Genomic DNA, 24,785 nt, shown 5'->3' with positions numbered 1-24,785 from the left:
GGAGTTCCGGAGAGGGCCTACCTTGCCGCAGGCAGGCTAATGAAACGAAGCTCCCGCCGGCCGGTTGCACTCCCTACGCAGTCCCAGTGCCCTGCTCAGGCTGAGCTGGAGATGTTATGGACCCGAAGAGGGGAGGAAGAAGGGACGGTTTTTCTGGTTGCAAGCTGAGTGGGGTCGGAAGATGGAGGCAGTAGCTAGTGAGACTAGCCCCAGCTGGAAGACTATAAAGTGTAGCCGGTCAGGGAGTGGCTGTGATCTGTCTCCCAGGCTGCTGCCGAGGGGGCAGGAAGTCACTCACCTCCCAGATGTGTTTTCTGGTCCTAAAATCCAGTGTCTGCTGGCCAGGGAGTTCCAGAGAGGGCCTACCTTGCCGCAGACAGGCTAATGAAACAAAGAACCTCCTGCCCTATTTCTTCAGGCAGCTAAGGGGGGCTTAGGCGGGCGATGAGCTGTATGATCTAGCTCATTTGGCCTCACAAACCACCAGCTTTTGGTCAGACAGCAGATCCTGAAGGTGATGACTCACCCCAATTTGTTCACTTTCACTCAGCTTCCAGCCCTCAGCTTCTCCCTAATTTCTTAATCTCCACTTCTCCATCTGCACCCAAGGTGTCCAGGGTTTTTCATATTAGAAAGTACTGGAGGCACCTTCTCGTATAACAGTTCATTTAAATGTTGTTATGTCTCTTCAAGGACTCGCAGTCCCAAGGGTAGGAAATATTCAATGTGCATCCTGAGATAGAAGGCGTAAAGTCAAAGGCTCCTTTGGACTGCTTGCTGAGACCCCACAAGCTCCTGGAGCTCTATGTTGATTTGTTTCATTTAAAGAGTATGAGAGCAAACCAAGGCATTAAAAGTAAATTTCTTTGTGCCCCTGTGAATGGTGATGGTGGGAAAGGGAGTCTAGGGCAACCCTGGTACTCAGCCTCTCGGGTACCATTTAGTAACTCTTACTCTAGAGGCAGCCAATTGAAAAACAGGAGCCCCGGGTCGTGTTATAACCACAGAGTGCTTTCTCGGAGGTGGTCACTAGAAAGTTGGTTTGAACTTATGTCTCAGTATCTGGATAAGAGAACTACCAAGTTGGGGCACAAAATCCGACCATGAGACCCTTGGGTGGAGCACGGTGAACTGATAGGCAAAGGAAACCATGCGAGGGGTAAAAGGAACCAGTGGTGGGACACTGGGGAGGAACCTAGCAGGTGACCGGTCCATAGGACGCCACCATGGCTGCTCCTACTAGTAGCACCAGGCTGACCAACAGTTGCCATGACAGCAGGACAGTCACCTGTCAAGAGGAGATCTTTCTGACTTCTGTATTGCTCTGGCTGCTGGTGTTTGTGGTAGTAATTTGCTCTGATGTGATAACGCTGCTCTGGACGCCAGGAGGCACCATACCAAAGTTAGTGTCGCATTCCAGGCAGCCTGCAAAGGCCTGACATGGGTGACATAGTTCAGCTACTGGACTTCATGAGCCAGGTGTGCCTGTGGATCACGCCCAAAATGGTCCTTTCCAACTCGTTTTAGATCTCCCGACTACAGGGTTACAGCAGCCTGATGCCGGTAAGAGGGGTCAACTAAGGAGAAAGGGTGTTGGAGACAAGCAGGGTCCATTTGCTCTTTTCTCCTCTGTCTGCAGCCCCTGTAAGGCAATGTTGTGGCACTTACCACTTTTAGTATTTTGGACATTGGGTCAGTTGCCTGAAGTAAGCACCCACCCCGGGAAATTCACACAGAGAACAATAGTGTAGAATTTGAGTTCTACAGCATTGAGTAGGGCCAGAAGTGCTTGGAGGAAGGGAGTCATCATATCCTCATTCTTTCTATACTGCCTTTGGGGTGTGGGTGAGCAAATTTGCCTGCTCAGTCATTAAATTCTCACCTATCATTATACAGTAGTTGTTTTTGGTGTCATTTTGACAGGTGAGGAAACCGAGGCCCATCAATACCTGTCCCCATATACCTGAGGTAACACCACCTGACACTGTCCCTTGGCCTACAAAAGATGGAGGTCTCCTGAAGTGTGTGGCCACCAAAAGCAAAGATATGAGAGTGGTCAGCAGTGATGAGTGTCAGTGTGTCCTTCTTGCTGGTAAGCTGGCTGACACTCTCAATGGCATAGTGGAACATGACAACCTCAGTCAATGCCAGGTAATATTGGCTTTGGTCGATATGATCTTATGCCTGAAGCCAGTGATGAGGGAGATCCTTGAGTTTTCTCTGGACCCCTTGGTCCCTCCTCTTTCCTCTAAGGCACAACCACTACAAATAGGTAAAACCGCTCCTCTTCAAAGTGGGAAGATTATAGATCGTGGATGTTCTAAAATAAAAACTTAAAAGATCTTCTAGTGATCAAAACCATCATTGACAACAAGCAAAGTTGGGAAGAGTATACTTAAACCATAGTGAAGTGAACGTGTACATTATAGATATTCTCCCATAGGTAGAAACTGCCTGTAAAGTTTCATTCCCACTTCACAGTGATCCTGAGTTTAAGTAAGAGGTAAATACTAGGAGTGCCACATAAACAGTAAGGATATGTGCAGAAATGCCGTTTACATTGATTTTTTTTTGACTCTTGTATTCATTTTTATCAAATGTGTAATTTGTCTCTTCAGTTAACTATCTAGGTGAATTAGAATCACCATCTCCTTTTGGAATGATGCTTAAAGGTTCCAAATCACTAGTAGATACTTTAAAATAAGATCATAACCATTGAATATCTCCTAGTAATCTCTGAGAATCCTTCAAAGTTTGCAAGCTATCTTCCTTAATTTCCAATTTTTTATTGCTTAATTTCTTTAGAATGTAAACTGCATTCCAAATACTGGACATAGGCTGTCTTTGCCTTTCTTTCTAAAAGTTTTCCAAGCAGCTTCTGACAGGCTGTAATAATTAGGATTTTTACAGACTTGCCTGGGCTGGGAATGGCAGTGACGAACTCTGCATCTCCGGTGGTTCCTCTTGGGACCAGGGAACACAGTTACATTGGTGGCTTCTGGAGGTCTCAGCCCACAATCATCATCTGGGCTTGGACTCAGAGGTAATACGGTTATACTACACTTCCTAATGGTAGGGTGATATAACCTCTCCTTTCTCAATCTGTTGGTTTAAGGGCATTTGAAGCCCAAAATGACTAGAGCAAAGTATGAATTTCCAGTTCAATGGAATGTTTGCTGTGGTTTCAGGCTAGAACACTCTCCCCTCTGAAACCTAAACTTCTAGGTTAGCAGAATGTAGGGTTGTGGAAACAGAAAGAAAAACTTTTGTGATGATTCACTAGGGGTGATAGTGAGTGGAACTATTCCCTTTTCTACCCCTTGATTTCTGGACCAATGTATCCTGGCTATAGAAGAAACCACACTGTATATTGGATGCTGATTCAGAACATATATCACCTTCTGGAGAACCTTGCCCTGATCCTCAAAATGCTGCCACTTAATTGATACTATAACTGTATCTTCTAAAGACCCAACTCCATTCCATATTTTTATCAGGTCATCTTTTTCAGTATGCTGAAGAACATGATAAGACCAGTGGATTCCGTGATTGTGGTTCCACTGTTGGGCTTCTCTGGCTGGAAAGTGAGTTCCCTGATCAGAAGCAATACTTTGTGGAATGCCATTTCAGTGGATAATAGATTCTGTAAATCCATTGATGGTGGTTTTGGCAGAACCATTACATGTAGGAAAGGTGAATCCATAACTAGAATAAGTATCTACTCCAGTAGAGACAAAGACTTGTCCTATCCGTGGAGGGAGTTGTCCAATGTAGTCAAGCTGCCACTAGTTTGCTGGCTGATCACCCCAGGGAGTGATGCTGTATCTGGGGTTCAGTGTTGTTCTCTGCTGGTGGCTGAACTGGCACTCAGCAGCAACAGTAGCCTTGTCAGCCATGGTGAGTGGAAGTTCGTGTTGTTGAGCCCATGCATAGACCCCATCTCTGCCACCATGGCCACTTTCATTGGGCAATGAATGACACGAACGGCTGGGAACTGTTCACAGAAAGTCATGCTGTCTAGATGGTTATTGAACTCTTCCTCACCTGAAGTCACCTTTTGGTTAATATTTACATGGGATACAAGTATCTTCACACCCTTTGCCAATTTGTAGAGATCTATCCACATACTTATTCTCCAGATTTCTTTTCTCACCAATTTTCCAATCATGCTCTTTCCACGTTCCTGACCATCCAGTCAATCCATTGGCTGCAGCCCATCAATCAGTGCGTAGTTGCACATTTGTCCTTTTTTCCTCCAAACAAGCTATATGACCAAGTGTAATTCCCGAACTTCTGCCCACTGTGAAGATTTCCCTTCACCAGTATTTTTCAGACATGTCCCAGAATGGGGTTGGAATGCTGCTGCTGTCCACTTCTTAGTGGTGCCTTCATGATGTACAGAACCATCAGTAAACCTGGCACTTGTCTTTTCTTCCTCAGTCAACCAATCATAGTGAAGACTCAATGAGGGTATAAGTCCATGCTTGACAGCACAAGGCACTGTAACAGGAGTAGAAATCATAGGCATTTGAACAACTTTTTCAAGTAGCTAGCTTATGCCTTCAGGACTTCTTTGGGCCTTATCTCTATATAATTCTTCCATTTGATAATAGATTTCTGCTGTACATATCCTACTGTATGAGTTGGTGGGTTCAATAACATTCAGCTCATGATGGGCAGTTCATGTCTCATGGTAAGGTGGTTGCCCACTGTCAAACATTCAGTTTCTCCCAGTGATTGGGATTAAAGGCATATGCTTGCATGCTTGGCATATTTATTTTTGAAAATGATTCTCTGGAAACTAGTGACAGACACTTGAAAGGTCTTTAATTTTCTAATTTAATTAATTAAATGTCCCAATTCATCAAAGTTCCTATTCTTGTATGTTATTAAGCTTTGTTCTATTTGTGTGTGTGTGTGTGTGTGTGTGTGTGTGTGTGTGTGTGTGTGTAGACTATGTAGTACAGGCTTTAAAACTCATAGTGATCTTCTTAACTCTGTGTCAAGATTGTGGGTACTAAAAGGCTGTGTTACCACACATAACTTGAAAAATAAATTTTTGGGGCTAAATCTCCCCTTCTTATGGTGGCCAGGTAGGAAAGGAGGTCTTGTCATAACGCCTGATACAAGAGATAAAGATAGTAGTGAGCTTCTATATATACTAATAAACATAGAAGGTGGATGCTCTGAAAGAATCTTCAGTGCTTTTAACTAGTATGGCATTTTCCACCCTAAGTTTTCTATTCTTGATTATGTTTCCTGTCCAATGCAGCCTAGTTTGGTGAGACTTCTGATACTGATTCAAAAATACAATTATCACTCATTTGAGAGAATAGGCGTCACACAGAGATTAGCTCCCTAATTGTTTATCCAAGAATGCATCGTCAGCCAATTTTCCATATATGTACAATCAACAAAAATGGACACAGCATATTGTAGTCATGTAATTCAGCATATATTCACCCATACTAAATGAGGAGGAATGTGGAGGGGGGAATGAAGAAATAAAAGGGAAATTGATGTCATTTTTTACTTATCAATTTATGGTAATAAAATTTAAGTAAAAAGAGGGCTAGAGCCAGGCGGTGGTGGCGCACGCCTTTAATCCCAGCACTCAGGAGGCAGAGGCAGACGGATCTCTGTGAGTTCGAGGCCAGCCTGGTCTACAAGAGCTAGTTCCAGGACAGGCTCCAAAGCCACAGAGAAACTCTGTCTCAGAAAACCAAAAAAAAAAAAAAAAAAAAAAAAAAAAAAAGAGGGCTAAAGAGATGACTCAGCAAGTAATAGCACTAGGTGTTGTCACAGGGGACCCAGGTTCCATTTCCAGGACCCGCGTGCTAGCTAACCATTTGAGGCAACTCCAGTCCCAGACATCTCTTGCCTTCTTCTGGTCTCAGTAATTACTGGGCACAGACACATGCCAGCAAAACACTATATAAGCAATTTTTTTAAAAAAAGCTTACAAAACAGAAGGATTGAAATCTCTACAGTGATGCCACAGATCCAAGACACAGAGCAGCCAGGGCTAGTTACAATGAACTCCTTCTGGTCTTGCATGGAAGCAGCTGTGGCCTTTCCACTGAGCCAGCCTGCTCAGAGGCAAAAGCAGTTTTATTCAGAGGTCAGAGAGCTCATCATAGCTGTCCATCTAAGAACAGAGTATTCAGTGCTGATAAGTCACTTTTCCTTGAAGTTTTCTGTATTTGTGTTCTCTACCTTTTGTATCTGTGAGAACTGTGGCATTGGTACAGTCATTTTTACATCGGACATCAAGATTGACAGGTTACATAGGCTCCAAAGCAATTTACTTTCTCTGTAAACCTGGTTTTCAGCTAAGACCTGTGGTACAAGATAAACATGCCAGACCATTTCTTTCCACCATTTCTATTATTTATATATTTGTACAGAAGAATGCACCTAAATGTCACTGCTTTAACACTGTGATCATGTTCAGAAATGGATTTGTTAGCTGATCCTGCTTAGGATCAACCAGGTAAAACGTACCATCACTTCACCTGACTTCATTTACATAATAACAAACGGCTCCTTTTGTGTCCTTAAATCTCTCTTTAGTTGTTAAATATTCTGGACACACTTCCACCAGTGTGACAGGGAATCACTCCACCCCATATAGTATAGTGGGCTGTACAAGTTGTGCCCAGGACAAAGAAAGGGAAGTGCCTATGGAGAGCAGGAAGACAGCAGGATCTGCAGTTGTTGCCAGGGGAAAGTGCTATTGAAATGCATATATCTGCACTGTAGGAAAGGTCTTTCTCTCGGGTGGAGGAGGCCAGATCAGGAATCATTGTGCTGTGTCTTTAAGCACAGTATAACCCTATGGGCGGTGCTCTTGTCATTCAAACTTTATTAGCCAATCAGGCTCTCCAAGCGACCTGACATCAGAAGTTGTGCGAAATCCTTCCGGTAGCCAGCTTCATGCTTGGCTTGGAAGTGAAGCTGACTCCAGTAATTCGCTATGCTGTGCTGCGTGTTCTGTGCTTAGGGTCCTGATGCAGGGTGCTGAACAAAGAGTATGGGCGATCAAGAAAACCCCGACATGGTGAGCTTGGGGCTGCTATTCCCAGACTAGGAGGAGCGGTCTGTTGAGCGAAGGGAGCGAATGTGGTGGTTCCTCCTCTGCCTGGGTGGGAGCTCGTGGCCAAACTTGGAGATTGGCTTGTTCCTGCCTGGTCTGGCATGGTCGGGCATAGTCCTGCTGGCCTAGCATGCCCCAGTGTGGTTCTGCATTGTCCTGTGTGGTCCTGAGAGGTTCTGTGTGTTCTCTGCAATTCGCTGGGTCTGTCTGGCAGTCTCTGAGTAACTTCACTCTGCCGGCTGCGTCTGTGCGGAGCATTGGATTGGGACTGTTGTTTGAAATATCCTTGTTGTTGGCATCACTGTGAAATGCCGGCTCCCTGAGTGCTTGTGTTGTTGCTATGGAACACAGATTTGCCAGAGTCAGAGAGTGCTGGTCTCTCTAATATGTTCCACAAGTTCAAGAGTTTTAACATTTAACTTTCACGTTTAGGATCGATCTGTAGTTAATTTTGTGGAGCTTGTAAGATGGTATCTCCATTGTAGCGTGGCACTCTACTGCTAACCTGTGACGTAGAAGAGTAGAACTGGTGGTATAAGGACTTCCCAGTTCTTAGGAGGTATCGAGTCACGAGGTAGAACTTAGGTAAAGGAGTACTGCATTCCAATTACTCCCAAAATAAGCAGCCAGGTGGAGTTAGTATGACAAGATGTAAATGTTTGTTCCCCAGGCTTAAGCAGCTATGTTCTTCCCATAACAAAGGAAACCAGCCTGATTTACAACCAGCACAGAGGCCCATTCTCCCCTCCCCCCATTAAAAAAGCGACCTTTAGCCCCGGTGGCGCACACCTTTTCTCCCTGCACTCTGGAGGCAGAGGCTGGTGAATCTTTATGAGTTCAAAGCCAGTCTGGTGTACTAGAGTGAGTTCCAGATCAGCCAAGGCTACTCAGAGAAACCCTGTCTTGAAAAAAGAAAATAAAAATAAAAACATCCTCTAAATGCTGCTCAAGGGACCCTTACAGCAGCATCTCCAGTCTTTTAGAAAAGCACTTTTGAGTCAGGGTCTTCGATGTTGCTTGAGGTGCACTTGAACCCTGTCCGACCCCACAGGGCATTGCCCTTGTTATGATCCTGACTAACCACACTAAAGCTGGCAATACACATCTGCATCACAAGAGTACCAAGATTACCAGTTTGAGTCACAGAGTGGACTGACTGTTGCAGAACAGGGAAAGGGTTTGTGTGTGGAGCACGGCTTCTCCCTTCAGACCAGAAGAGGAGGAACAGTGTACTGTCCACACTGTAGGGGGAAACAGACTAGACAGCAGCTAGATCACAGACTGATGTTGAAGGCAGTGGGCTGCAGGGATCTCCAGAAGGACTGCTGGGGCATGCATGGTGAGTGACTTTCTCTGTAATTTCCCTGATGTATTAATTCCTTCCATGTGACTGAAGACAGATAGAATTGGTGGGTGTACATTTTACGGAGGTTGGCTTGAACTACTAAGTATTCAGTTTCTAATAAGCAAACTCTCCAGTGCAGATGTGTGCAATTCTGGTTGACACAGCTAAGTCAGCTGAGAGTTTTGAGACACAGGCCGTTGACTGTAACTCCATGTGTTACTCAGTGGCTAACATTTACATGGGACAAAGTCATACACACTCTTTTATGAATAGCATTCCCTCTATTAGGGTAGTGCCTACTCCATTTCAAAGTCAGTATAGCTACGTATTTTTCCAATTATTTTTATTATTTTAAGACAGCAATTATTTGTATCATTTTAAAAATTCATTTTCTTTAAATGCGTCATTCGTCTTTTTTTCTACTTCTCAATATTCCCAAGTTAAAGAATTTCATTCCGTTTCTTCTTAAGTGCTGCTTATTTATTTATATGTTTACTTGTATCAGTTTAGAGCAGTGTTTCTCAAACACTTGGGGGTCATGTTTCCCTTTTGGGGATCAAATAACTTTATTACAGGACTGGCCTCACACCATTGGTAAACACAGATATGTATATTATAATTCTTAACAGTAGCAAAGATATAATTATGAAGTAGCATTGAAAATAGTTATATGGATGGAGGGTCACCACATTGTGACGAACTGTATTAAAAGGTCACAGCATGTGAAATAAAGGGTCACCGCATGTAGAAGGTTGAGAACTACTTGTTTAAATCAATTTTCTCCTGTAGCTCAGGCTTGCTTCACACTATATCAGTGAGAATTGTTTTGAACACCTAATGCTGCCTCTGCTGCCCAGGGCTGGGCAGACAGTCCTACAGTTCCTTCTAAGCTGTCCTAGACTGGTCTTTAGGAGGAAAATAGACCAGTGAATGAGTATCCTTCAACTTCTCTAGATTTTAATGTGAATTTGCAAATGAAGTGGGACCTGTGTATGGATTGAGTTCACTGACCAACTGTAAAGTAGGTGTAGTCACCATGGAGAAATGGTGGGCCTTAAGGTGGGTGAGAACTTTCCTGCTTTGACAGTAGTTGACATTAGCAATGAGTAGTGATGTAATCGATTTTTGATGATTAATACATGTTCTCACTGGCATTTCTTGGGTTCACAGACCAGATGTTCAAGAATCTGGATAAAAAAAAATTGATTTTTCATAAAACCAATTGCTGTAATTACACCAATTCAACCTAAATAGAAGAACTGGATAAAATGGTGTGGCCCAGCTTATTACTGTGTTTTCCAGGTGTAAGATGTATACCCTGAGAGAAAGGATGTGAGTAGTACTTGGTGGGCTCTAATACAATTCCCTAGTCTCTGGAGCACATGGCCATAAGCCTGTTTTATCCTTTTATCAGAATTATTTGGAATTATAATTATATTGTTCCACGTCTCTTTTCTGCCTCCAAGCCCTCCCAAAGACCCTTCATTGTGTTCTAATCCATGACTTCTTTTTGTTTAGCAACAGTTACTGTCTGAATGTGACTTGTGTTTGGTTGCAGGATCTCACAGCTATGAAGTAAAGGGTTGACAACACTGGACATTGAGTATGTAATTGAATGTACATGCATAGGACCCTGTGCCTTGGAAGAGGAGCAGAAAATGATCTGGGAGAATGGTAGATTTTATGAAACAACAAAATTCCCAGATTTGGGTCCTCTCTGACCTTAGTGTGGAAGGACAAACCTGATAGGGTTTTTGCTCTCTGAGTCATTTTATCTCTGCTTACCCAGTATGGTAACTGCAAATGTCCTGAAGCCCAGCTGGGTGGCACTAGCTAAGGACTCTAGCTAGGAACTCTGAAAAAATTTAGCAATGAAGAGCACCAGTGGGAACTAGCTTGCAGGTTCTTTTCAGGATTCTCCTACTTTTCTGCTATAGGGAGCTGTAAGGAAGACCACAACCAAAGCATGGTGAATGTGGTGGCCACTGTCATCAGACCAGGAAGAAAGAACATATTAGCTGAGCTGTCAAGGCTGATGGTACTGGCATGGACCATTAGCCAGACTGAGGTTCTGTTGGTCCCTGTGGTGACTTGTGTAGTGCCCTTGGCTACTGAGATTTGTTCACTTTGGATTCCCTGGGTAGGGTGACGCTCTGCCATCCTGGCATGGGAGACTGTGAACTTGTAATATCACTGTCTCATGCTATGTAATTGAGAATTGCTTTGAACAATCTTGCCTCTGTTCCCCAGTGCTGGGTAGACAGTCCTGCAACTCTTTCCAGTCTGGGCCTTGAGTGATCAGTGAGAAGGAAAAATAAGCCAGTTAATGAGTGGCCACCAATCTCTCTGACTTTTAGTGAGGACTTATAAATGAAGAGGGACCTGTGCAAGAACTGGGTTCATAGACCAACTTTGAAGGTGGTGGAGTCATAGTGCAGTAAGTGAGAGGCAGAATGGTGGTTGAGAGCTTTCCTCTTTCCACAGTAGAGATTATCTTTGGAATCAGATAATTAATTTTAGATGCCCCATAAATGTCCTGATTGGCCATTTCTTGGGGTCCATAGACCAGGGCAATCAAGAATCTGGAAAAAGACTGACCTTATCATGAAAGCAAATAGCTATAGTTACAGTAGTTCAACCAAAACAGATCTGTGTATAATGTTTTAACCCTGCCTAAAAGGGACTGTTATTTTTCTGGTTTTAGATCTTAGTTTTGTATCATCTGATATAAATTCAGTGGTTTTTATATGCAATGAGAATAGCATATAATTCTGACTTTGGGACAGACTCATAAGTGATTTGATCCACATTACTTAAATTTTCTGATTCGTAACCTGCCTTTCCTGATTTATTTTTAATATTATAGAATGTAGGGGCTCTAATTATTTTTATTTCCTGTACAATGGAAGGAAAGATACAGCTAAGTCTCTTTATAGCTTGAATTCTCTGGCTTTTGGGATATTTGTTGTTAATCTCTACCAAAAATTAATAAACATTCTTTGACAGGGTTCATTTTATGCCTATAACTTGTGAGTTTCATCCTTATTAAATAAAATGTACTATAATTTCTACTCAGTCTATTCTGCTAATTGACAAAGTCTCAATTTTTCTGTTAGAATTATCTCAGAGACCTTTTCTATATAAGTTTTCAATTGCTTTTCTTGGGTTTATGTGGTAAAAATAGTCATTCTAAGATATTATCTTACCTCTGCATTAAAATTCCTGTAGGGAAATATTTGGAGGGCAATATATCCAGATCGTAGTTAAGATTCAGATCCACATGTTCCACATGTACCTTTTGTAGTTTCTTTTCTGTCAAAGTCTATTCTCTCTCAGCTTCAGCTGATAAATTCTTGGGACTACTTAAATCCTTGTGACCATCTAAGATTTTATTTACATTAATCAGTCCTTCAGATTTTAACCAAATAGTTATTTTAACCAAATAACTGAAGATTTAAAATGTCTCCTAGCAATGTTTGAAAATCATGTAAAGCCTACAAATCAGTCTACTTTGCACTTTAGGGGTCTAATTTTTTGTAAACCTATTTGATAGCCTAAATAATTGGTAGATATTTCTCTTCTGTTTTTCAGGAGCAATTTGTAATCCTCAACAAGACAACATTTGCTTTACTTCTTTAAACATTCTTTCTAAAGTACCTCTACATTTGAATCAGATAGTAAGATGTCATCCATATAATGAAAAACTTTAGAATCAGGACATTGCTTGCATAGTATTTCAAATGACTGCCATATAAAATATTGGCACAGGATCACTATTTAATAGTCCCTATGGGAAAATCTTACATTGATACCATTTTCCAGATTTCTTTTAAACAACAAGCACAGGAGTATTCCAAGGGCTGGTTGGTTCTTGAATTTCTGAGCATTTATGTGCTCCTGTAACAGTGTTCTAAAGTCTTCAGTTTCTCTGTTGTTAATAGCTTTTGTGTAATCCATACAGGTTTGTCTGTCAATCATTTTAAAGTTAGGGCTGTTGATGTCTTTGAAAGATCAGCAGCTGTTATGCCCAGTTCTTGAACAACCTGAATGTTCAGTGACTGTTTATAATGTCTTGTAATTTTTTTTCCAGTAACATATGTTAATTTATTGTTTGTTGCTCAGTCTGAGTATTCTGTTGCTATAACAAATCATGTTTCCACAAATTCATTGCTACTTTAGCCACATGTCTTTAATTTTCTTCTCTGTCTTTCTCGCCCTATACATTTGACTCTCTTGTGTTCTGTTATAACTGAGATAAAGTTCCAATTGTGTTTTTGGAAAGATATGACTTGTTTTCTGATTTTACAAGATGTCACAATCAAGAGCTTATCTTGAGTTCAGAAGAGATTTTGAAAATTTGAATGAAATAGAGGCTGTTGGAGACTCTGAGCATCATTGAAATGGCTAATTGTATTTTCCTCATGGATGACCATGAGCCTATTGTGACTTGGGTTTGAATGTAGTTGATTGAATTCAATACCTTCCAGACAGATGATGTATTTAAACATGTGTCTCTCCTTGGTGGCTCTCTTTAAGGGTGATGGTGGAACCTTACGTAGGATGAACCCTTCTGGATGAAATTACTCACTGGAGATTGGAGATGAGTGCCCTTAGCCTTAACCTGTTTCCTTTTCTTTGTGTCTATTGTGTTGTGGTTGAAACTGATCAAGGTAGTTTCCTTCTTGTTCTTTCATGACATCACCAGCATTATAGACTTTATCCCTAAGTTATATAAGATACTGTAGAAACCATTGCTGTTGAATGGCTTAACCATTTTGGTAGCATGCTGTATTTATTTTCTTAGTTATGTTTTTGAAGACAATGTTTGTCTGCGTAGCTCTCGCTGTCCTGAAAGTAGCTCTGTAGACCTAGAAGGTCTCCAACTTAGAGATCTACCTGACTTTGTCTCCCAATGCTGGGATTAAGGGTGGGCCAACATTCCTGGGTTTTGTATTGTTTTTATATTTTTGGTGATGGGCCTGGAATGTAGGTTTTTTTACATGTTGAATATGTCCTGTTGTACTGAGCTCCACCAACATGTTCAATTTTGATATTAGGCAGAGGGTATCATTCATGACACTAATACTGCCTGGGTCTTCTGAGTCATTGGATTTGCAGGTGTGTTACATTCTCTCTGCCTGTTGCATTTGCTTTGATTTTTTTTTAAATGAATGAGTCTTTTATTTGCATTCATGGATGTGCACCCCATGGGTGTCTTGTCATAATTATCAAATGATGACTTCAGAACCCCTGAGCTAAGATAATGGACAGTTGTAATTCCCCACGTAAGCACTGGCTTTTAAACCCACCATATGGAAGACCATATGAATTCTTTATTGCTGAGCCATCTCACGTCCTTTATGTTGATTATTTATTATCAACATTTACATTGGTCCCATCTTCAACTGTTTAAACCTGCAGTTCCTTCCATTAATATCTTATTATTGTTACACTTTAGACAGGTACTTTATGTTTCTGGAAGATGAATACAGAACTGGAGTGAATGCATAACTCTTTGTAGGAATTTCAGTAAAAAAAAACCACTGAGTTCTTTCTATCCTTTTGTTTGTTTGATTTTTTTCAGGGGAGACAGGGTCTTAACATGTACTTCTGATTGTGCTGGAATTGATTGTATAAATGAGAATAGCTTTTAATTCAGAGGTAGACCTATCTGTCTCTGCTTTCTGAGTGCTGCAATTAAAAGCATGAGCCAGTACAACTTTTTTTTTGCAGTTGGACTTGTTCATACAATTTTTCTAATGCATACTCAGTGCTATTGATCTCTTTTCTTGTCTCTCTATATCTGTTAATACACATTTCTCTAGCAAGGTGAGATCTCATTGAAAGGGTTCAAAAATGGCAAAGGTGACCCTCCTCTTCAGTTTTCTTCTAAACTGACTTGGTGATTGCAATAGATTTTCTGTGTCGTGGAGTAAGTATGGATAGCATGAGAATTAAATAACTATATTTTCAAAGAAGTTTATATTTACTATGTTTTCAGTATCATTTTGTTTGTCCACATCTATGGGATATTTTAGAACGTAGTGACCTATGATGATGTGCATGTTGACTTCACCCGGGAAGAGTGGGCTTTGCTGGATCCTTCTCAGAAGAATCTCTATAGTGATGTGATGCTGGAGACCTTCAGGAACCTTACTGCTATAGGTAAGACTGTGAATTTTCCTTCACATTTTAAAATAAGGGGACAACTCTTTATTGGTTATTGATGTTCTTCTGTAATTATGATCGAGAATGTGAAAGGATGATATGAAAAAAATCAGGCATGGTTATCAAGTTCACTGATTAAAATTTAAATTTTGCACAATTTCAAATAACATCATATATTTTCTTATACTATATTTTAGGCTACACATGGGAAGATTATAATATTGAAGAACATTGTCAACGTTCTAGCAGACATGGAAGGTAATTTGCATGTCCAAGCTAATAGAAATATGCCTCAAAAGAAATTTTAAGATGTCTGGAAGAAAGCAGCTGAATATTAGCACAGCTTAAAGGGCATTGATGATTATTAAATTCTCACAACCATGTACCTCAATGTCAAGTAGGTGAATTGTGTTTGCAAGTTATTCATTTCAGAAGGAAAACAAGAAAACAATGCCTTAACAGATACCACCATTTCAATCATAGCCTCATGAGAGCTGTGCTGTAGAACTGCCAATCCATTTAGTTTCATACCACTCCATTACAAAGTGTTTGCATGTTGAATAGGTGATAAGTATATGTCCAAAACCTTCTAAGAAGCAAATAATCCACAGCAGAGCTTATGTTACTCATATTCTTGTTGAGACTCTGTTAAGTTTAATGAGAGGAGGTATAATTAGATTCAAGAACCATGGGGCAGTTGTTGTGGAGAAACCTTAGTTACTCTGTCTATGAGAAAAAGAAAATCAAACCGTGTGAGTGCTACATGGACACTCTTTATTTGTTTTTCTCCATTTAATAGGTATATAGTATTTCACTGTGGATACAAGCCATATGAACATGGAATAATGAATGTAATGACATATCCTTCTTCCTCTCAGAACAATTAGAAGTTGTCCCCCATATTGAATATAGTTGTTGAATGTGATTCAAGCTTACAAGTAATTGCTTTTCTAGCTTCATTGGAAATACAGCAACAAACTCACACTGCAGAAAAGCCCTATGAATACTAGAATTGTGGAAATAATTTTATTTGTCCTGGTTAACTTTACAAACATGGTATGACTCACACTATAGGAATATTTATGAGCCAAATGTGTGGTAAAGCTCTGACTTTTCCCAGTTCTCTTCAACTATATGAAAAATCTCTTACGGAAAACTGATTCTTTAAACATGAGTCCTATTAGAAAGGCTCTTACATCACAGGTGTATTAAAAAATGAAAAGCAATTCTTAATGAAGGGGAGCAACATGAGTTTAAACAAAATGATAGAAGCTTAAGATCTGATTGTCTTTTATAATTAGACCAAATTGTAAACTAATTTATACAGATATAGTCAACAGTGTAATGAATATGGTAAAGCTTTTCCATATGCCAATTTTCATTGCAGGCACAAAAGAAGCCATACTGAAGATAAACCTTCTGAAACTACTAAATGTTTTAAAGCCTTTGCATATCATAATCTTTTTCAAAGGTTTGAAAGAATCTGTACTGGAGAGAAACGCTATGAATGTAATCAATGTGGTAAAGTCTTTACACATCAGAATATGCTCAAAAATCATTACAGATCCCATACTGGAGAGAAACCCTACGGATGTAATCAAGGTGGGAAAGGTTTTGCATTTCACAGTCATCTTCGAATGCATACAAGAACACATACTGGAGAGAAACCCCATGAATGCAACCAATGTGGTAAAGCCTTTTCATGTCACAGTCACCTGCAAATACATGAAAGAACCCATACTGGGAGAAAACCCTATGAATGTGATCATTGTGGGAAAGCCTTTTCACAACATTATCATCTCCAAAGGCATAAAAGAACACATACTGGAGAGAAACCCTATGAATGTAATCAATGTGGTAAAGCCTTTGCATGTGACAGCAGTCTTCTATTGCATCAAAGAACCCATACTGGAGAGAAGCCCTATGAATGTAATCATTGTGGGAAAGCCTTTGCAGTTAAGTGTAGTCTCCAAAATCATAAAAGAACACATACTGGAGAGAAACCCTATGAGTGCAAACAGTGTGGTAAAGGCTTTGCACAGAACAGTCATCTTCTAAGGCATAGTAGGACACATACTGGAGAGAAACCCTATAAATGTAATCATTGTGAGAAAGCCTTTTCACAACAGTATCACCTCCAAAGACATAAAAGAATGCATACTGGAGAGAAACCTTATGAATGTAATCAATGTGGTAAAGGCTTTGCACAGAACAGTAATCTTCTAGTACATAAGAGAACACATACTGCAGAGAAACCCTATGAATGTAAACAATGTGGTAAAACCTTTGCACAAAAAAGTCAGCTCAACGGTCATAAAAGAACACATGCTGGAGAGAAACCCAATGAATGTAATCAACATGAGAAAGCCTTTTCACAACAGAATCATCTCCAAATACATAAAAAAAAACAAATAGGAGGAAAAGCCCTATTAAAGTAATCAATGTTGTAAAGCCTTTATATGTCTTTGTAGTCTTTGTATCATGGGAAAAAAATCATACTACAGAGAATTCCTATAAATATAGTCAAGGTTTTGCATTTCATGATAGCTTTTATATAAGATTAAAACTTTCAGTGTGCAATCATTTTGTTAAAGCCTGTGCCTATCAAAATAGTCTTTGAAGACCTAAAAAAAAACAAAAAACCCATACAGAAGAGAATTTAGCTATAAAGGATTTGGTAAGATCTTTAGCCAACACATTTATGTTTCACAAGTGTATTTATTCTGAAGAAAAAAAATCTGACCATATCATTAATCTGTTCAAGAAGTATAATGCCCATCTTTATTTTGTTTGTACCTGCAAACTCATAGAAAAAGCCCTATAAATTTAAATGATATAATAACCCTTTTAGATTTCATACATCTCTTCTATGACATGAAATAATATTCAGGTGTAAAAGTTTATGGATATTTGTGCCTTTTCTGTTGTTGTGATAAAACATTATGTTTATGTCAACTTATGAGAGAGTTTAATTTGACTCTTGATTCCAGAGTGATATAGGACTACAATGAAAGTGATTTGGCAACAAGTGTCAGACATGGCAGCTAAAGCAGGAGGCAAAGATCTCACATCCTCAACCTGTAGCATGAAGCAGAGAGTGGGAACAGGAAATAGATTTTAGATATAAATTGTGAAAACATATCCGTAATGACATATTTCCTCCAAGAGGGCAGCATGTCCCGAATCTCAAATGATGTCACCAACTGGAGATTGATTTTTCTGACTTCAAGCCTACATGATTGCATTCTGAACCAATTCATGATGAAGTCAAAATATGTAAGATGCCCTTAACACCTGTGTGATAGGAATGTATACTTATCAGAGAAATTCCTTCATGAGTGAAAATTTGTTTAAAGATTCTATTTAATTTTAATTATGTGATGTTAATATGTATTTGTGTGTATATGTGAATGTGCATTCTGGCTCCCAAGAAAGTTAGACCCTTGAATCTTCTTGTAGCAGGAATTATAGGAAGATGTAAAAGACCTGACCTTGTTCCTGAGAATGAAGTTTTCTTTTTTTTTTTTTTTTTTAGACCAGGCTGGTCTCGAACTCACAGAGATCCGCCTGCCTCTGCCTCCTGAGTGCTGGGATTAAAGGCATGAGCCACCGCTGCCCGGCGAGAATGGAGTTTTCTTAACTGTTCAGCCATGTCTCTAGCCATATACATTTTTTAAAGCCTCTCTGTATCAACTTGAAATCATGAAATAGTGAAGAATTCATACAAGGGAAAGACAATATTCATGTAAATGATTGGATAAAAACTCTAGATATCATGGTTGCCATCAGTTTCAAGGAGAAAAATATCTTTTTCATTTTAACCTTGAAGAACGTAAATTACTACCATGTTCCCTCAAGACTGATGGTGGAAATAACTACATTGTGGTCTCTATTTTGCAACATTTGAAGTCGATATTAAAATATGCTATATATGGCAAATCCACTTGCTAAATTTTATTTTGATGTCCTTATGTTTATTCTGTGACTTTGCTCTTCCTCCATTGTGCTTCTTTTTAATGATAGTTATTTTTCTGCTGCAATGTATTAAAGGGGATATCAATCACCAAATGTGTCCATTGTTTATTTGAATATCAGGCAGTTTGTGATCATAATTTGCAAGTAAATCTGTCTGTGAAAGTGTCATGGACTGATGTTCCTGGTTTTGTTTTTCATATTTTTATAAATTACCTTGAGATGTTTGTTATCCAGCCTAACTGGGATGTCAGTATTTAGTGAGGGAGATGTTTGAACTCATGGTCCTTATGTTTCAGCCTCCTGAGTACAATCCAGAGGTAGATGATGAATTCCCAGTACCTGATGTTTTCTCTTCATGTTTTAACAATGTTAATGCTAAAATGCTTGCTAAAAGAAATATAAGAAGCAGTAAATACCTCATCTGCGTATCCAAAGCAACATTTTCATATGTCCGGTATGATTTTTAGGCTAGGACAGATATGTGGAAAGTAGAAGACAACTTTGTGGGGTCTACACTTTTCCTTCCTCATATGGTGATCACACTTTCCTCTGAGGCTTCTCACTGATGATTACCTGAATAAGATTACCTGAAACTTTGCATCACTAAAACGCTGTCTTGTCAGACTGTAAATATATTTTCCTCCAAGGATAAAGGAAAATATGACAATCTGAACAAGAATCCTATTTGCAAATGAAAATAATATATTGCTACCATTTTCTTCTGGATGGGTTAATTTATCCTAAGGACTAAACACTTTTTGATAACACTTTCTCAGAAATACAAATGAAAGCCAGAGAACTGACTTAGTGAAGTTGATTGCTGCTAAGCCTGATGACCTGTGTTCAGTCTGTTGGAGACCCATATTAGCCTCACAAAATTATTTCTTATTTCTGCAGTTGGACTGTTGCATATGTATACTCCCATCCACCACAAACAAAAATAATTGTTTAACACAAATGAGTACCATTAAGACCACTTGCAGTCAGATGACTTCCTGGGTTTTCTCTGTAGAGCTCACATAGAAAAAGTGGATAATAGACACCATGGCCCAGGTTAAAACACATGAACATAGTTAAAACACTTTTAAATGGAAGAAATTAACAAAGCAAGAAAATAACCCAATTAGTGAGGTAGGGGAGTGAGGAGTGGAGAAGGGGCATAGGGAGGAGAACATGAGGGATTGGGAAGGTCAAGTTTGGTAAAGGACAGAGTGAGAGCAAGGAAAGAGATAACTTGAAAGAGGGAGCCATTATGAGGTTAATGAGAAACCAGGTACTATGGAAATTCCCAGGAATCCACAAGGATGATCCCAGCTAAGAATCTAAGCAATAGTGAATAGAGTATAAATAAATGCAACCAAGTTGATGATTACCTTAAGGGTCATCATAGAACCTTCATCCAGTAACTGAAACATGCAGAGATCCACAGCTAAGCACCGGTCAAACTCCTTGAGTCCAGGCATAGAGAGGGAGGAGTTATGAGCAAAGGGGCCAACACAGTGATGCTAAAACCCACAGAAAGAGCTGACCCAAGCTAGTGGGAGCTCCTGATTGAACTGAAAGCTGGGGAACCCACGTAAGACCGAGCTAGGCCCTCTTGAGTGTGGGTCACAGTTGTTTGGCTCGGGCACTTTCTGAGGCCGCTAGCAGTGGAACCAGTATTTATCCCTAGTGCATGAACTGGCTCTTTGGATCCCATTCCCTATGGAGGGATATTTACTTAGCCTAGATACAGAGGAGAGGGTCTTTGTCCTGCCTCAAGTGTTGTGACAAACTTTGTTGACCCACTGTGGGATGTCTCATCCTGTCAGAGGAGTAGATGGGGTGGGGTGAGGAGAAAATGGGGGAAGCAAGAGGATGAGAGAGAGAGCTTGGATTGGGGTTGGTGTGTAAAATAATATTGTTTTAAATTAAAAAAAACTTGTAATTTCAGGTCTAAGAAATCTGATACCACTTCTGGAAAATACAGATATATTTGTGGTTCCAGATTGTTATAAAGGTTTTCTTCATGTATATATTATTTTTTAAAAATTAATTAAAATTAATTTATGTGTATGAGTCTTGCAACTGTGCACAAAAAATAATTGTCAGGTACCAGGGGATACCAGAAGATGGTGTCAGATGCTCCATGGCTGAAGTTCCAGGGAATTGTGAGCTTTCTTTTGCATGCTTGTAATCATAGCCAGGCCCTGTAAATGAACAGTTGTTGCCTTTAGTTGCTGAGCAGTCTGTTCAGACCCTATGATATGACATTATTAGCAGTAAAATATGAGTGGCTGACCCTAAATACATCTTTACCTCAGCCAAGATGACCCTGATAAAATGTAAGATTGATAGAATGAGATGCTAACTTAGACCTGATATTTTTTTTTTAAATATTTATTTATTTATTTATTATACAATATGTTATCTGTGTGTATGTCTGCAGGTCAGAAGAGGGCACCAGACCTCATGACAGATGGTTGTGAGCCACCATGTGGTTGCCAGGATCGAACTCAGCACCTTTGGAAGAGCAGGCAATACTCTTAACCACTGAGCCATCTCTCCAGCCCTTAGACCTGATATTTAAAGATGTTTCTGAGGGCAAATATCCACAAGATGTGGTGAAGAATACAGAAAAATTGATCACGGGAGAAACAGACAAGTTTTAAAAACTGACTGACAGGTTAACCAAAGCCAAAAGACCTTAAAGCCGCAGAAACCTTAAAGGTTCAACCTCTAAGATTTCCTCTCAGGGTTCAAAATAAAGATGCCACAATAAGCAAAAGAAACTAAAATTTGAGGGTCAATAAATGTATTCATAATATGTTCTTTTTATCCATGTCTCTATATTATTCTCTCTTCCTGGTACTCTATTCCAGTTCTTCTGTCTTAACTTTCTATAATTTCTTAGCTCTAATTGTCTCAATCCTAATTTCAATTTAATTTCTCTGCTATGTTCTTTTTCTTCTTTTTTATTTTTCTATCTCTGAATTCTGGGATGATTTTGCTTCTGTTTTAACTTCTGCTCCAGCTTCTTTCTGTTCGCACTTCTGTTAACTCTCTTGTTCTTACCCAGCTAAAAAGACTCAAGAAACCTTTTGTGCATTGAGAAGTTTATTGCCCTTGGTCCATTAGTGTTTTTGTTAAATGTTTGCAAGCTTCAATATTAGCAAAGTTGATGCTTATCAGGGGCACCAGTGAAGGTTTTTCTTCCTCTGGGCTATGGGTAGATAGTTAGCTATTTTTCCTGAGAATAAGACACAAGCAGTAAATCTCTCAAACTAAAATTGTCAGTAAACTGAGGTGAAGGTGAAATGAGGAGCTATGAATCTTTTGATTCAAGTTTAGTTGTGGGTCATCACTTTTCTTATCTATAAGTGAGGTAAAACCATGGCATGCTTATTTTTCTATTCATGTGAACAGCAGTGAATTAACAGCTTTGGGCATGTAGCAATTCTATGTCCTTGGACGTATGGAAATGTCTTAAATGGGCCCTGAATGCTGACCACATACCTGTCAATAAAGATAATTGCAGGATGGGAGACTCTATGTTTACATAGGAGAGAGGAACAATTACCTGGTAGTGAGAAGCAGGGTTCTTGACTGTGTGACTGTCTTCACACATAGCTCAGATAATGCTGAACTGTGGGAGATAAAGCCCAAATTTGTAACAGAAGGAGAGTCAGCAAAAAAAATAAGCCACTTTATTTATAAGGCAATTACACCAATAGGCCCTGCATTTTGGGTTACAACTTCACCAAAACCCTTGGCTCTGATGAGTCACTTTGTGAAATGAGATAGTGGTGTAGGAGGTCCTTCTGTTTGTATTGCTTTCATTGGTTAATCAATAAAGAAACTGCTTGGCTTGATAGGGCAGAACTTAAGTAGGCAGAGAAGACAGAACTGAATTCTGGGAGGAAGAAAGAGAGAGAGAGCCCCCATGCAGATGCCAGGTGAGACATGCTGAATCTTTCCCACTAAGCCATGACCTCATGGGGAACACAGATTAATAGAAGTGGGTTAAATCAAGATGTGTGATGGAGGACTCTCATTGGTAATAAACTGCCTTGGCTTTTTGATAGGGCAGGATTTAGATAGGTGGAGTAGACAGAACAGAATTCTGGGAAAAAGGGAAGTTAGTCAATCATCATGCCTCTGCTCTCTGGGAAGTCGCCATGACTCTCCTTTCCGAGATGGATGCAGGCTAGAGTCTTCCTGGTAAGCCACCCTTTGTGGTGCTACACAGATTACTAAATATGGGTTATTCAAGATGTGAGAGTTAGACAATAAGAGGCTGAAACTAATGGGCCAGGCAGTGTTTAAATTTATGTGTTGTTATTTTGGGGCATAAGCTAGCCAGGTGGCCAGGAGCCGGGCCGGATGAAAAGCAGGCCTGCCCGCAGCTCATCACTACAGATGTGGAGTTAGCCAATAGGAAGCTAGAGAAAATGGTCAAGCAGTGTTTTAATTAATACAGTTTCTGTGTGATTATGTTGGGTGTATGCTAGCCAGGTGACCAGGACCAAAAGCAGTCCCTCTCTCCTTCAACAAGACTGGTTTTAATTATCCTTGTTAAAATTAAATCCTCATTAAAATTAAAAGTTCTTATTAAAACGATTGTTCAGTTTGTAGTAAAACTGAATTTAGCTTTTTGTGGCACTTTTACTCAGAAAAGCTTTGTCTCATGGTATTACCTAAGACCATCAGACTTAACCACACAAAGAGACTGCCTTTGACTTGACCCAAGGTTTCCCAGAGTCTCTCAGTGAACTGGGTGGAGAGGGATACAATGGATAATGCTATGCCATGCATGCAAAGGAAAGATGAAACCTAAGTTTGTGTCCTCCCATTGTTCAATCTCTGCCAGAACCCATGGCCATATGCAGCAGTTGACAACTAATATTCAACAGGTCAACCCTCCAGATGATTAATAACAAACCGCTCCTTTTGTGTCCTTAAATCTCTCTTTAGTTGTTAAATATTCTGGACACACTTCCACCAGTGTGACAGGGAATCACTCCACCCCATATAGTATAGTGGGCTGTACAAGTTGTGCCCAGGACAAAGAAGGGGAAGTGCCTATGGAGAGCAGGAAGACAGCAGGATCTGCAGTTGTTGCCAGGGGAAAGTGCTATTGAAATGCATATATCTGCACTGTAGGAAAGGTCTTTCTCTTGGGTGGAGGCCAGATCAGGAATCATTGTGCTGTGTCTTTAAGCACAGTATAACCCTATGGGCGGTGCTCTTGTCATTCAAACTTCACTAGCCAATCAGGCTCTCCAAGCGACCTGACATCAGAAGTTGTGCGGGATCCTTCCGGTAGCCAGCTTCATGCTTGGCTTGGAAGTGAAGCTGACTCCAGTAATTCGCTATGCTGTGCTGCGTGTTCTGTGCTTAGGGTCCTGATGCAGGGTGCTGAACAAAAAGTATGGGCGATCAAGAAAACCCCGACATGGTGAGCTTGGGGCTGCTATTCCCAGACTAGGAGGAGCGGTCTGTTGAGCGAAGGGAGCGAATGTGGTGGTTCCTCCTCTGCCTGGGTGGGAGCTCGTGGCCAAACTTGGAGATTGGCTTGTTCCTGCCTGGTCTGGCATGGTCGGGCATAGTCCTGCTGGCCCAGCATGCCCCAGTGTGGTTCTGCATTGTCCTGTATGGTCCTGAGCGGTTCTGTGTGTTCTCTGCAATTCGCTGGGTCTGTCTGGCAGTCTCTGAGTAACTTCACTCTGCCGGCTGCGTCTGTGCGGAGCATTGGATTGGGACTGTTGTTTGAAATATCCTTGTTGTTGGCATCACTGTGAAATGCCGGCTCCCTGAGTGCTTGTGTTGTTGCTATGGAACACAGATTTGCCAGAGTCAGAGAGTGCTGGTCTCTCTAATATGTTCCACAAGTTCAAGAGTTTTAACATTTAACTTTCACGTTTAGGATCGATCTGTAGTTAATTTTGTGGAGCTTGTAAGATGGTATCTCCATTGTAGCGTGGCACTCTACTGCTAACCTGTGACGTAGAAGAGTAGAACTGATGGTATAAGGACTTCCCAGTTCTTAGGAGGTATCTAGTCACGAGGTAGAACTTAGGTAAAGGAGTACTGCATTCCAATTACTCCCAAAATAAGCAGCCAGGTGGAGTTAGTATGATAAGATGTAAATGTTTGTTCCCCAGGCTTAAGCAGCTATGTTCTTCCCATAACAAAGGAGACCAGCCTGATTTACAATCAGCA

The 24,785-nt window shown here is 40.3% G+C and overlaps 2 protein-coding genes across 2 annotated transcripts in view; both read left to right on the top strand.

Moving 5' to 3' along the window:
- Window positions 1-6,927: 6,927 nt before the first annotated feature.
- Window positions 6,928-18,677, top strand: LOC121677279 (zinc finger protein 431-like). The gene is made up of 4 exons (XM_042055529.1): window positions 6,928-7,060; window positions 14,443-14,606; window positions 14,807-14,867; window positions 15,997-18,677. Exons 2-4 carry the CDS (start codon window positions 14,573-14,575, stop codon window positions 17,045-17,047), a joined length of 1,146 nt encoding a protein of 381 aa, XP_041911463.1. The 5' UTR covers window positions 6,928-7,060; window positions 14,443-14,572; the 3' UTR covers window positions 17,048-18,677.
- Window positions 6,928-24,785, top strand: part of LOC121676929 (zinc finger protein 120-like) — a 61,883-nt gene continuing 44,025 nt past the window's right edge. Inside the window, exon 1 of the mRNA XM_042055530.1 lies at window positions 6,928-7,060. Coding sequence (XP_041911464.1) covers window positions 7,034-7,060 — 27 coding nt within the window. The 5' untranslated portion in view covers window positions 6,928-7,033. The remainder of the gene's footprint in view (window positions 7,061-24,785) is intronic.

Source organism: Arvicola amphibius, chromosome 8, assembly GCF_903992535.2.
Source record: "Arvicola amphibius chromosome 8, mArvAmp1.2, whole genome shotgun sequence".
In the NCBI taxonomy this organism is placed as follows: domain Eukaryota; kingdom Metazoa; phylum Chordata; class Mammalia; order Rodentia; family Cricetidae; genus Arvicola; species Arvicola amphibius.
The sequence above is the reverse complement of the archived record's forward strand: the minus strand, read 5'-3'. Positions and strand labels throughout refer to the sequence as shown.